Source organism: Xenopus tropicalis, chromosome 1 (genome assembly GCF_000004195.4).
Source record: "Xenopus tropicalis strain Nigerian chromosome 1, UCB_Xtro_10.0, whole genome shotgun sequence".
Taxonomy (NCBI): domain Eukaryota; kingdom Metazoa; phylum Chordata; class Amphibia; order Anura; family Pipidae; genus Xenopus; species Xenopus tropicalis.
Window position 1 is genome coordinate 135,376,537 of NC_030677.2, and position 12,805 is coordinate 135,389,341.

Here is a 12,805-nt window from a genome sequence, read left to right on the forward strand (position 1 = left end):
GTCTAATGCAGAGTTCCCCAACCTTTCTTACTCGTGAGCCACAGTCAAATGTAAAAAGACTTGGGGAGCAACACAAGCACCATAAAAGTTCATGGAGGTGCCAAATAAGGGCTAAGATTGGCTATTAGGGGCCTCTATGCACACTATCAGCTTACAGGGGGCAAATCTTGTTTTTATTCAACCAAAACTTGCCCCCAAGTCAGGAATTCAAAAATAACTCCCTGGTTTGGGGGCACTGAGAGAAACATCCAAGGGGTTGGTGAGCAACTTGTTGCCCCAGAGCCACTGCTTGGGGATCACTGGTCTAATGTATGAAACCCACTTATTGTACAGTGCTGCGGAATATGTTGGAGCTTTATAAATAAATTATAAAAATGATTTTTTTTAAAAACACTTCCTCACGTACTTCCATAAAAATATCTGTGTTTTTGGAACTTTGTGTTCTTCGACTAACTCGAATTATCTGCTCCAAGAAATGATCAGTTACAGTACACAGTGTGCAGCGCCGGAAAACAATATCTTGCCAATAGTAATGATGAACTTTTACCACACATATGACGCAATACTACAAAAGCCGACTGCCAAGGCGCTGTGTTTCGCGAATAACATTCCTCGTGTTCAGGCACGACTACCCCCACAAACATCTGGGAGGGCCCGGGAGACGTTCCATAACCACATCTACACCCTCCCCTTCATTCCCTCCCATTCCTTCCCATTCCCCCCACCATTGTACAGGCTAATCACGCGCTCTACAGTCACATGAGCCCTTGGGGCCAGCGGCGGGCTACAGCCGGGAAAAGCCAATCGGATCGCCATTCGTCATTTTGGAGGCGTGACCATGGCTAAGCTATATAAGTGAACCGGGTTGTTTGTATGTCTGCAATTTCCAGCAAAACAGCCTGAGAGGTAGGATTAGAATGGAGCGGGGTCTGGTTGTTATGTTGCCATTGTTGTGGGCTATGTTGGGCATGAGTTCATCATTTTATAGAGGCCGCGACTGGTTGGGAGGTTATATGGATATGCTGGAATATTGTGCGTCGGAGCTGTAGTTGTAATAGACAGTGCCCTCGTGATGGAATTTCATGGGAATGGTTAACATATCGTCTAAGGTCGTTTTAAACGTATTGGACCCAAGCGGCTTCCACAGGTTTCCCATAACGCTCATTGCTTCTATTGTTTTTAGTGGAGGAGTCCCCTGGGTATGAGGACCCTCCTGTAACTAGCCTAACGCCATTTGCGTTTTGTTAGCGCGGAAAGGTTAGGTAACTTGTTTACTTTATCTGCTCCACCTTTCTCCCCTCACCCACCCCGCCGCTCTGGAGTTCCAGCCCCCCAACCCCCCTCAGTTTGAGTCAGCTGTTCTACGCACCCAGTTCGTCCTGTGCATTTCCTCACTGGATGGGGGAACGCCAATCAATTCCACATGTTGCATGGCTGGTACACTGTAAGCATCTGGGGAATGACCAAGCAGTCTTGCTCCATGGATATTCTGTATTAGGTGTAAGGATCTCTATATGGCTCTTCTCATTGAGCCAGAGCACTCTATCTTGGTATGGTGGCCCTAAAGCTGTTTTAACTAACTTTGAAGTAGATTATGGAGGTTGTAGTAGAGTGAATGTCTGCTCCTGGTGAGCTTTATTTTAGGTTAGTAGGTGGGTTCTGGGTTTACCAGAATCTGTCCATTGGATGACCCACTTTTTACGTTGTACTGGGCCTCAGACTCCCAGGAGGTGTTGCTTGGGTGGGTGTGTAGGAGTGGCTAAATTCCTGCTTTTCTGCAAGGCTGCCCTTTCCATAACAGCAGTGGGGCAGCTACATACAGTAACATCTCTGTTGCATTGCCTGTAGTCTCCTCCCATGCTTTGCTGCTGTACTTACTAACATAAGGTGGTGTTTTGTTTTTTGTTTTTTTTTTTTTTATGCTGTGCTTATAACCTACATTATTTATCTGCAGGATACATCATGGCACTCTATCTAGGTATTGCTGCTATCTGCTTAACCACAGTGTTTGCTGCTCCAACAACAGATCCAGCTCTGGATAATCATTGGAATCTCTGGAAGAACTGGCATAAAAAGTCCTATGCACCAGTAAGTGTGTCGGAGCCTTAACCTGTTGCTATTGTGACTTTGTATAACCGCAGGCACAGGTGTAGTATAATTAAAACCACAGTATTCTAATTAGTGCTTTTCCTAATTGCCATGAGCTGCTCTGTTGTGTGCTTTTAAAGCAGTATTCACATGAACTGCTTGATGGGTTTAAGCTGATTAATTGTGTTAAGCTAAGGAGGTCTTGACCAACTATTGACAATACTGCTTCCATTCCAAAGTCTAAACCTGTGCTAACCTAAGATTTGCAATGTTTCTTAGAAAGAAGAAGGATGGAGGCGAGTGTTATGGGAGAAAAACTTAAGAATGATTGAATTCCACAACCTTGAACACTCTCTAGGAAAACATTCTCATAGCCTGGGAATGAATCAGTTTGGTGACATGGTAAGCTTTTTTGCATTTACTTTTGTCCCTAAGTATTTTGGTGAAAGGTTTGCTAGTGGCCTGTGCTGGTTCTGGAATAAGCTTCTCACATGGGAAGGGCTCATGGTATGTTTTCTTAATGCCATTTCTGTTTTGTATTTTAGACCAATGAAGAATTTAGACAGCTGATGAATGGCTACAAAAACCAAAAGAAGATAAGAGGTTCAACTTTCCTTGCTCCCAATAACTTTGAATCACCCAAGTCTGTGGACTGGCGCAAAAAAGGCTATGTAACACCAGTTAAAGACCAGGTAAACTTAATGGCTGTTAAATTAACTTCCTTCTGATGCAGTTTGGTGTTTTGTACGAAAGACGGCAAAGCTTATTGCATTAGAAGGACTGTATTGCACAAAGTGAATTAACTGTACTGGAATAAAAAAAAAATCCAGTGGCTGCTGCCTTGTACATGTGAAACTGGCTGTACACAGATGGTGGAATGATTTGAATGTTGGGCCCATGGGCTTACCAATGGGATCACAATGCAACTTTCTGCTGGTGCCTGTATTAACAGACTGACATTTCTACACCTGCTATTGGCTAGATAATTATCTCTAGTATTAGAGGAATTTGTTAATGTGCATTAGCTGCTAGTATAAAATAGAGGAGCAACTAACTTATGGGCTTTTGTTTTCTGACATGCTATGTACAATTTTGCAGGCCCTGTAAAACGAGGTTAAAAATCAGTTTCCTAAGTTTTCAGCTGAGCTATAAATCCCAGCAGTATGAGGTGCTCACTACAAGGTTACATAGTTACATAGTTACATAGGGTTGAAAAAAGACCAGTGTCCCATCAAGTTCAACCCATCCAAGTAAACCCAGCACACCCAACCCACACCTACCAATCTATACACTCACATACATAAACTATAAATACAACCACTAGTACTAACTGTAGATATTAGTATCACAATAGCCTTGGATATTCTGATTGATCAAGAACTCATCCAGGCCCCTCTTAAAGGCATTAACAGAATCTGCCATTACCACATCACTAGGAAGGGCATTCCATAACCTCACTGCCCTCACCGTGAAAAACCACCTACGCTGCTTCAAATGGAAGCTCCTTTCCTCTAATCTAAAGGGGTGACCTCTGGTGCGTTGATTGTTTTTATGGGAAAAAAGAACATCCCCCCCCCCCCCTAACTGCCTATAATCCCCTCTAATGTACTTGTACAGAGTAATCATGTCCCCTCGCAAGCGCCTCTTTTCCAGAGAAAACAACCCCAACCTCGACAGTCTCACCTCATAGCTTAAATCTTCCATCCCCTTAACCAGTTTAGTTGCACGTCTGTGCACTTTCTCCAGCTCATTAATATCCTTCTTAAGGACTGGAGCCCAAAACTGCACTGCATACTCAAGGTGAGGCCTTACCAGGGACCTATAAAGGGGCAAAATTATGTTCTCATCCCTTGAGTCAATGCCCTTTTTATACAAGACAGCACTTTATTTGCTTTAGTAGCCACAGAATGACACTGCCTGGCATTAGACAACTTGTTATCAACAAAAACCCCTAGATCCTTCTCCATTAAGGAAACCCCCAACACACTCCCATTCAGTAGATAGTTTGCGTTTATATTTCTACCAAAGTGCATAACTTTGCACTTGCCAACATTGAACCTCATTTTCCAGTTTGCTGCCCAGTTATCTAATTTTGTCAAATCGCTCTGCAAAGCAGCAGCAGCATCCTGCATGGAACTTATAGTTTTGCACAATTTAGTGTCATCAGCAAAAATAGAAACAGTACTGTCTATGCCCACCTCCAGGTCATTAATAAACAAGTTAAAAAGCAAAGGCCCAAGGACTGACCCCTGCGGTACTCCACTAACCACACTGGTCCAATTAGAAAATGTTCCATTTACAACCACTCTTTGTACTGTATCCTTCAGCCAGTTCTCTATCCAATTACAAATATTATGTTCTAGGCCAATATTCCTTAATTTGATCATTAACCTTCTGTGAGGTACTGTATCAAACGCTTTAGCAAAGTCCAAGTAGATGACATCAACTGCCATTCCAGCATCAAGGTTCCTGCTCACCTCCTCATAAAAGGCGACTAAATTAGTCTGACAAGATCTGTTACGCATAAAACCATGCTGGCACAAACTAATAGTATTGTGAACTGCAATGTATTCAAGTACCCTATCCCTTATTACCCCTTCCAAAAGTTTTCCTACTACTGATGTCAGACTAACAGGCCTAAGCAGGTTGCTTAAAACTTGCACAGTGTAAGCATAGCTATATCCATGTGCTAATTCTATAGTATCAAGAGCTGAACTACGCTGGAGCCCTTGCTGTTATAACTGCACAATAACCTACAACAAGTCTGTAGTTTGCATGTGTTTGAAAATGAATTTTATAACTAGTCATCTACATGCTTTGTTCTGTAAATACACTGATTGTATTAACCATGCCAATTTAATTTCAGGGACAATGTGGGTCATGCTGGGCATTCAGTACAACTGGTGCGCTTGAAGGTCAGCACTACAGGAATACTGGTAAAATGATATCTCTGAGTGAGCAAAATCTTGTTGACTGCTCCAGAGCCCAAGGAAACCAGGGATGCAATGGTGGCTTAATGGATCAAGCCTTTCAGTATGTTAAGGATAATGGAGGCATAGATTCTGAAGACTCCTACCCATACACGGCTAAGGTGAGATGTTTGTTCAGTCACTAAAAGCTTGTGGTGGTCTTAAACAAACCTAACCTAGGGATGTGTAGGTATGGATATTTATGGTGGCTTTTGCACACTGGTATACTTGGCAGTAGCTTCTGCTACAAAATAACTTAGTAGCTCGTTGCCTCTGCTTACTTTAAAAGCAAAAAATAAAAAGCTATTACATATAGAAATATTCAATGGTGGCACTAATTGCTGTATATTGTTACTACCCTAAATCCAACAGTGGGGTCCAGATGCACTCCAGTGTTCTGTGTAAGATTCTTAAATATTGGCTGCTTGAAACTGACGCTAAAGGATCTGTAACAACCAGAAGTTAATTTTATTTGTAAACTAATAATTGGATATAGCTGTTAATGGAGTCTAATTCTGTCTTCCTGTAAGAAGGCATGACTGACACTTCACCCCTGATTGAAATATTACCCCAGCTTATTCTGTGTAAGGACTACTGCGTTCTGCACAGCTTATCCATATCTGCAGTATATGGAGTCTTTTTGCCCTATCCAAACATTGTGCGCTTTCTCTGCTGCAGAGCCAGAAAATCCATTGCCGTAAGGGAAACCAAGCATTTGTTATGCTAATTCAATAGGGGCCTGCTTTGGTACCACACTTTGGACTACTTGAATGTGTAAAGCCTGTCTTGTATTCTGTTAACCTTACATGTGCTTATTGATTGAATAGGTAACCTGAATAACCGATTCCTACATTTTATCAATATAGGATGACCAGGAATGTCACTATGATCCGAACTACAATTCAGCCAATGACACTGGTTTTGTTGACGTTACATCTGAAAGTGAGAAAGATCTCATGAATGCAGTAGCTTCAGTGGGACCAGTCTCTGTTGCAGTTGATGCAGGACATCAGTCATTTCAGTTTTATAAATCTGGTAAGTGGACTTGCAGTTTGCACAATCTGTTAACTATAGGAGCCTATTAACATTTATTTATAAAGTACCAACATATTCTGCAGTGCTGTACAATAAGTGGGTTTCATACATTGGACATACAGTAACATATAAAGCAATCAATAACCGATACAAGAGGTGAAGAGGGCCCTGCCCAAAAGAGCTTACATTCTACAAGGAATGACCTTAGTACCTGGTATGAAGTTAATAGCAAAGGCAAGTTATAGTCATAGTCCATTTTAATCAAATACTTCACACTCAACGTTACCTTTTTTTCTTCATGGTTACAGTACCTTGTACATGATCCAAACTAAGAATTCCTTACTGGAGCCAAGACAATTTTTGGTCCTTTTTTTACTGTATGGAAACACCCTTTATCCATAAACCCCCAGATCCCAAGCATTCTGGATAATGGGTCCCATCCCTGTGAAATATGGTCTTGCAGTAATCTTGGGAAAAAATGTCTATTGTAGAATTGTCACTTGATTCTGTGCTTTTTCCTTATACTTGTCACAATCTTAACAGGGATTTATTATGAGCCTGAATGCAGCAGTGAAGACCTGGATCATGGTGTACTCGTTGTAGGCTATGGATTTGAGGGTGAAGATGAGGATGGCAAGAAATACTGGATTGTAAAGAACAGGTATAATCTTAAATGCAGGCTTCACTTGCTATTTACTAGGGTTCTCTAATCTGGGTCTAGCATTCTGAATTAGGAGGCAGTTGTGCATACAAATCTTATGCTGCTTTTAATTTTTTGTGGGTTTTCTAATTTCAGCTGGAGCGAGAAATGGGGCAACGATGGATACATATACATTGCCAAGGATAGACACAACCACTGTGGAATAGCAACAGCTGCCAGTTATCCTCTGGTTTAAAATAAACCATTGCATATGGACCTTTTTGACCTTGGAACTTTATGTGCACATATTGTGAAACTCCACTTTTATCAAGTACTGGACTGTTTTTACCTGATGGAATTGCTGCTCAAGGCTGTCTTTTAAATTTGTGTTGGAAGTTAACATCCCACATTGAAGCTGGGTTGTTTTAGTATTGTTTACATGTTGATTTTAATGGGTGTTTTATGTGATTTAAGCTTTTATAATGTAAAATAAAAACTTGTTAATTCAACTTTATTTTAGTAGCATGTGAGATCTTTTTCTAGTGGGTGGTCTTATAAAAGTGGTGGAGTGTTCTTCAACATCAAACATATTTTCAATTGCCCTGGCTGCATCCAGATAGGGAAGTTACAGGTGCACTGCAGACAAATTTTGACACAAAATAGCTTTCTGTACAGTGGTGCCAGCTTGTGGCCCCTTTCTTAGACTTGCCTCTGGTGCAGGAGTGCACACTGTAACCCAAATAACTCTGTAAACCTATTTGCAGGCTTGTACAACAGTAACCTGATACAATGGCTAATGGGGCCCTGCTCAATAGAGCTTACAATTACCCAAGAAAGGATCCCCCCCCCAAGCAGAAGTTGCCAAAATGATACTGGGGAAATGGTTATCTTCAGTTGCAGTGGTGTCGCAATAGAGGAAGTAGACTCAATGGTTATAGGGGGCCACACTGCATGGCCTCCTACCTGTAATATTGAAAACTGACTCCTCACATCTCATGCTCTCACATAGGGGCTGAAAGTTGCCTCCCTAACTTAAAGTGGACCTGTCACCCAGACATGAAAATCTGTATAATCAAAGTCCTGTTCAAATTAAACATGAAACCCAAATTCATTTTTACATTAACACATCCAAACCCATTATAAAGGCATTTAAAAATCACAGCTGTCAATCATATATTGCTTGCCCCACCTCTATGCCTTAGGCATAGAGGCGGGGCAGACAATAACTTTAGCTTTCCATTCAGCACTACCTAGATATCACTGCACATCTCACTTCCCCCCCCCCCCCTCCTCCTCATCTAATTGTGTAGCCAGTGCATGGGCATCTGGCCCCCCATTCTGGCACATAAACAAGATTTTGGCATGATACAAAGCTTGTCTTAATAACAGTGCCCAAAAAATGGTGCCTGCTTGCTTTGAGTAATTCCGAGACGGAAGGAAACAAGATTTAAATTATTTATATAGAGTAAGTAAAGTTTATTTTGCTCAACTAACAATATAGAAAAAAATTTGGACTTATTTCTTAGGGTGACAGGTCCGCTTTAAGGAACATCACTGCATTACAACCAAACAGACCTGTTTCACATTTATTCTAGGTGCATAGAAATCCAAAATGTATTCTCTTCCCACCCCCCCAAACACATTTTTGAATCCTGCACATGAGAGAGTTCAGTCTGCTTGGACACCCCCCCACCTCATCGCATAGGGGCAGTGTTTAAACTTAGGAACTTTGTCAGCAGTGAGATGCAAAGAGTCTTCAGTTGGTAAGTAGGTATGCTGTTGCGCTACTCTGCATTTTTAGCTAGGTTAGCGATATGGACAGCATTTAAACTATGCAGTAATAGTACTATGCAATAATGGAGAGGTGAGGGGGTCTAGGCAGTGATGGTTACCCCAGGCGCTAAAAGCCCTGTTATAGTTCTTTAAGCAAATACCCATTTATGTATTTACTGTCACTTGGGAAATTGAGTAAAGATGTGCCCTATTTCCAAAACTAAACTTTTCAATGATGTTTTTTTTTTTTAATTTGGGTAACCGTAAAAAGGAGGGATAAGTACACATAGGAGAGGGTGGGGGGGGGGGGTCCCTGTAGCAGGCTAGGTTGTGGATTGTTTGTAGAAGTCAGACTCTTTAAAAGGATAGCCAGTGAAACCAGGTTGTGCTATAGGTGCTGTAGTTTTCCAGAGATGCGCGTTCTTCAAATTTATGTATTTTTTTTCTTGTACCAGTCTTGCAATGTCGTAGTTTGTTTCCATCTTTGCGGTATTAATATTTTAGCTGTGTTTAAGTGCGGTTCAAGTGAGTTTTTGAAAGTAGACATGGTTTTTCAATGTGGAATAGTAGAACATATTCAGGAGCATTAGGTACTTCAATTTTCATGATATGGTATATTGCTTTTCTGATGCTTTCCCAAAAAGGTTAAATAAGTGGACATGCTACAATAAAACATGCCTCTCTACTTTTATACATTGTTTTGCACCACTTTTCATGTGCAATTCTTTGCCCCCTGTATTTGTACCATAGGCTATGGTTAAACCCTTGTAAATACACTGAACAGCTATTTGTAATGGATTCTTTGTGTTAAGCGAGATTACATTGTCCCCTTGCATAAGAAAATTAGCTGCCAACAGTGGTCTTTAGGGCATCTAATCAGCAGCTTTACACAAAACAGGATTCTGTCAAATACCTGTATTACTGTATCACCATGTTTTCTAACAAGAAAAACATGATATTTAAAGGGATTGTCATGATTTTTATGGATATATATATTTTTTTTTAATAAAAATAACTTGGTTTCTTTTATGTAGCCAAGTTAGGGTAAGATTTGGGGAGAATACCTATTTGATCCTTTAGGTTACTGTTCCTATAACACTCAGATTTAAGTACAATTTGGGGTGAAAAAATGTATTTGCTGTCCTGTGTGTTATTGCAACTATGGCTAAGTGAAAGATACAACAATTCTCTATATATGTAACTCTTATAAGCTTTGGGCCCTGAGGAAAAGTTGGGTCTTCAATGAAAATGTCCAACTGCCACTGATGTAGTCTAATATTTGATCATAAGCACACATTGTGGGCCTGACAAGTACAGAAAGCACATGGCAGTGGTCAAGAAGTCAAATTCAAGGACTCTGGCTATGCAAAAAGCCACAGGACAGGGAAGTGGCTTTGCCAGGGGGATCATAAAACATCGTAAAGCTGTCACGAGAAAATAGAGAAAGGGTTACAATAACTTCTCTCCAAAAACACATTACAAAATAGCATAAATGGTAGACCTGGATACAAGTAACCCACGTTTGTGTTTTTTCGCTAATTCTGTCATCTTTGTTGTTGTGCACAACAGAATCTATCAATGTATTTATTTGAATACCAACCTAAATACAGGACACATATAATTACACACAGGAAATAATTTACCTTCTATTGTAAAACATGAGACTCAAGGTGCTTTAGGTTGTTGATATTTAGAGGATATGTATTGCAGCTGTTGTATTCCTTTAGAATGAAATTCAAAGTAATTTTATTTAACCATTATGTGAATAATTATGTGGTTGTAATCCGACATGTTCATGTTAGTAGTGATACAGGAGAGTAGGAAAGTAATAAAGAAGGAAGCAGCATGTGCAGGTGTGGAACATTGCCTATCACTTTTTAGTGTTCTTAGTCTGGGCATTTAGAAGTCCCACTGATCCTGTGGTTAGCACACCTAGAAACTTAGTGGTGAAAGTGAAATAGATGTTCTTATCTGGTATATTGGTGTGTTTGAAGTATTGCTGGTACCTTAAATGAGGAAACCGCACACACAGTTATATCGCAATTATTCATCTAGTTTTAAGGAAATGGGTTATTCATACTTGTTCCTTTAACATTCTCTCTTCCCGTAACAGCCCTGCTTTTCTCTCTTAGTTCTACATGTATACATTAAATATTAATGTCAGCTGCAAGTGGAAAGACAATTTTCCTTGTATGCAGCAGAAAAAGTATCTTGAATGTGAAACCCACACAACAAGCTTGCGTGAGCGCATTTGACAATGTTTTGGTAAAGTATACATTTTTGGAGGTTTCCAAAGCTGCCCACGTCTCTGATTTGCTTTGTCTGCTAACCATCAATTATGAATAAGAAAATCTGACACAGGGAAACAATCCCATCAAACACAATTGGTTCTAAATTACCCTAGCAACCAGGCAGTAGTTTGAATGAGGGACTGAAATATGAATAGGAGAGGGCCTGAATAGAAATACAGGTATTGGATACGTTATCCAGAAACTTTTATTCAGAAAGATCCAAATTATGGAAAGGCTATCTCCCATAGACTTCATTCTCAGAAAATAATACAAATTTTTAGAAATGGCTTCCTTTTTCTCTGTAATAATAAAACAGTACCTTGTACTTGATCCCAACTAAGATATAAAAAATCCTTTTGGGTTTAAATAATGTTTAAATGATTTTTGGAATTATGGAAAGATCCCTTATTCGGAAAGCCCCGGATCCCGAGCATTCTGGATAACCGATCCTATATCTGTACAAGTAATAAAATTTAATAACTAGTATGTCGACTGCCAGGGTCAGTGACCCCCATTTGAAAGCTGGAAAAAGTTGGAAGAATAAGGCAAATAATTAAAAAAAACAATACATATAAAAAAGTTGAAAAATTGCTAAGAATTGACCATTCTATAACAGTAAACATAAAAAGTTAACTTACCCCCTTAAGCTAGCCATACAGGGACAGATTTTGTTGTTTGTCAATGCTTTGTGTTTTGGTATGCAAATATCCCTCAGATGAACAAAGCATATATTATCCTTGACAGAAATACAAAAAAATGAAAGTGTTTTAAAGTAATTAAAATAGGGAGCAGCCATTCAAGCTGGAATATGGAGAAAAGGCACAGGTTACATTGCAGATAACAGAAAAGTCCTGTAGAATACAATGGTGTTTTATCTGTTATCTGCTTTACCTTTGCCTCTTCTCCGTTTTTCCAGCATCATTAACTGCTCCCTTGGTTATGCAGCAGGGTATTTATATAAACTGTAGGATTCTGAACTAACATAACTGTTACCAGTGCAGGGCAACAGTACGTTATATTTTAATTATTTTGATACATATTAAAATCTCATTAGTTCAGCACTGTAATAAGGGGCTTACCAGGCTCCTCTACTAGGCTAGGCTAGGCTAAGCCCAAACTGATACCCACAACTCCAACCGTTCTGGCTCCAGATACTACAACTCAAACTCAGCCACACAGAACACCTCCTGGACAGCAAGCACTGTACATTTCCATATAGTTCATCAGGCTTTATTAGATTTCTTTTAATGGCTTTAGTGGCTGTCTATTGCCATAAAGCGTACTACGCCTGCTCTCCCCTGCCCTTCAATGCACCTTTGTATTTTAAAAGAAAATAATAACGAGTGATGAACTATATGGAGAGGCACGGTGCTGTATGTATTCTTGAATCCAGGATGTGTTCTGTGTGGCTGAGTTTTCTGTTTGTTCTTCTAACTGCTTTTTTCATACGGGCAGTCAAACAAATGTTAGCATTCATTTTGAATGTATTAAAGGAGAAGGAAAGGCTAATAAAGAGTTAATCTTAAGCTGCAGGCATACCTTCAGTTGTCTCAATAGTTCCCTTAAAGAGATACTGACACCAGAAATGAAACCATTTTTACATCTGTCATAACATTGTCTTTGCATGTTATTTATAATTTTGCCATAAAAGTATTTGTCCGAGCTTTTACATTCCTATCTGTTCCCCTATGTCCCTCTATAAGGGGGCTGCCATATTTGTCCAGCAGGAGTCAGTTAGCATTAGAAGCTATAACTGGCAGCCTGAGAAGGGACAGTCAGGTTGGCAAAACAGTCAGGTTTTGGGATTTCAAGTAACAATTACTTATAAAAGCAGCCGTATCCGTAAAAAATTATCAACACGACCTATAGGTAACTTTTTATGTAGATTTATATTTTAAAAAGTTGTTTTTTCGTGTCAGTATCACTTTAAGTCTCCCCATATTTCACCTGTTCAGATGATCAGAAGCCAAACAGCAAGAAGAAACGCTGAGCTGTGTAAAGAAAGTTCC

General features: G+C 39.9%; 1 protein-coding gene across 2 annotated transcripts; it reads left to right on the forward strand.

The window, feature by feature from the left end:
• Positions 1-889: 889 nt before the first annotated feature.
• Positions 890-7,246, forward strand: ctsv (cathepsin V). Of its 2 annotated transcripts, none has more exon segments than NM_001004869.1 (8): positions 890-906; positions 1,955-2,088; positions 2,368-2,490; positions 2,634-2,780; positions 4,955-5,179; positions 5,924-6,092; positions 6,636-6,753; positions 6,889-7,246. In NM_001004869.1, coding segments are annotated over 7 exon segments (1,008 nt in total). In that variant the 5' UTR covers positions 890-906; positions 1,955-1,962; the 3' UTR covers positions 6,989-7,246.
• The last annotated feature ends 5,559 nt before the right edge of the window (positions 7,247-12,805 follow it).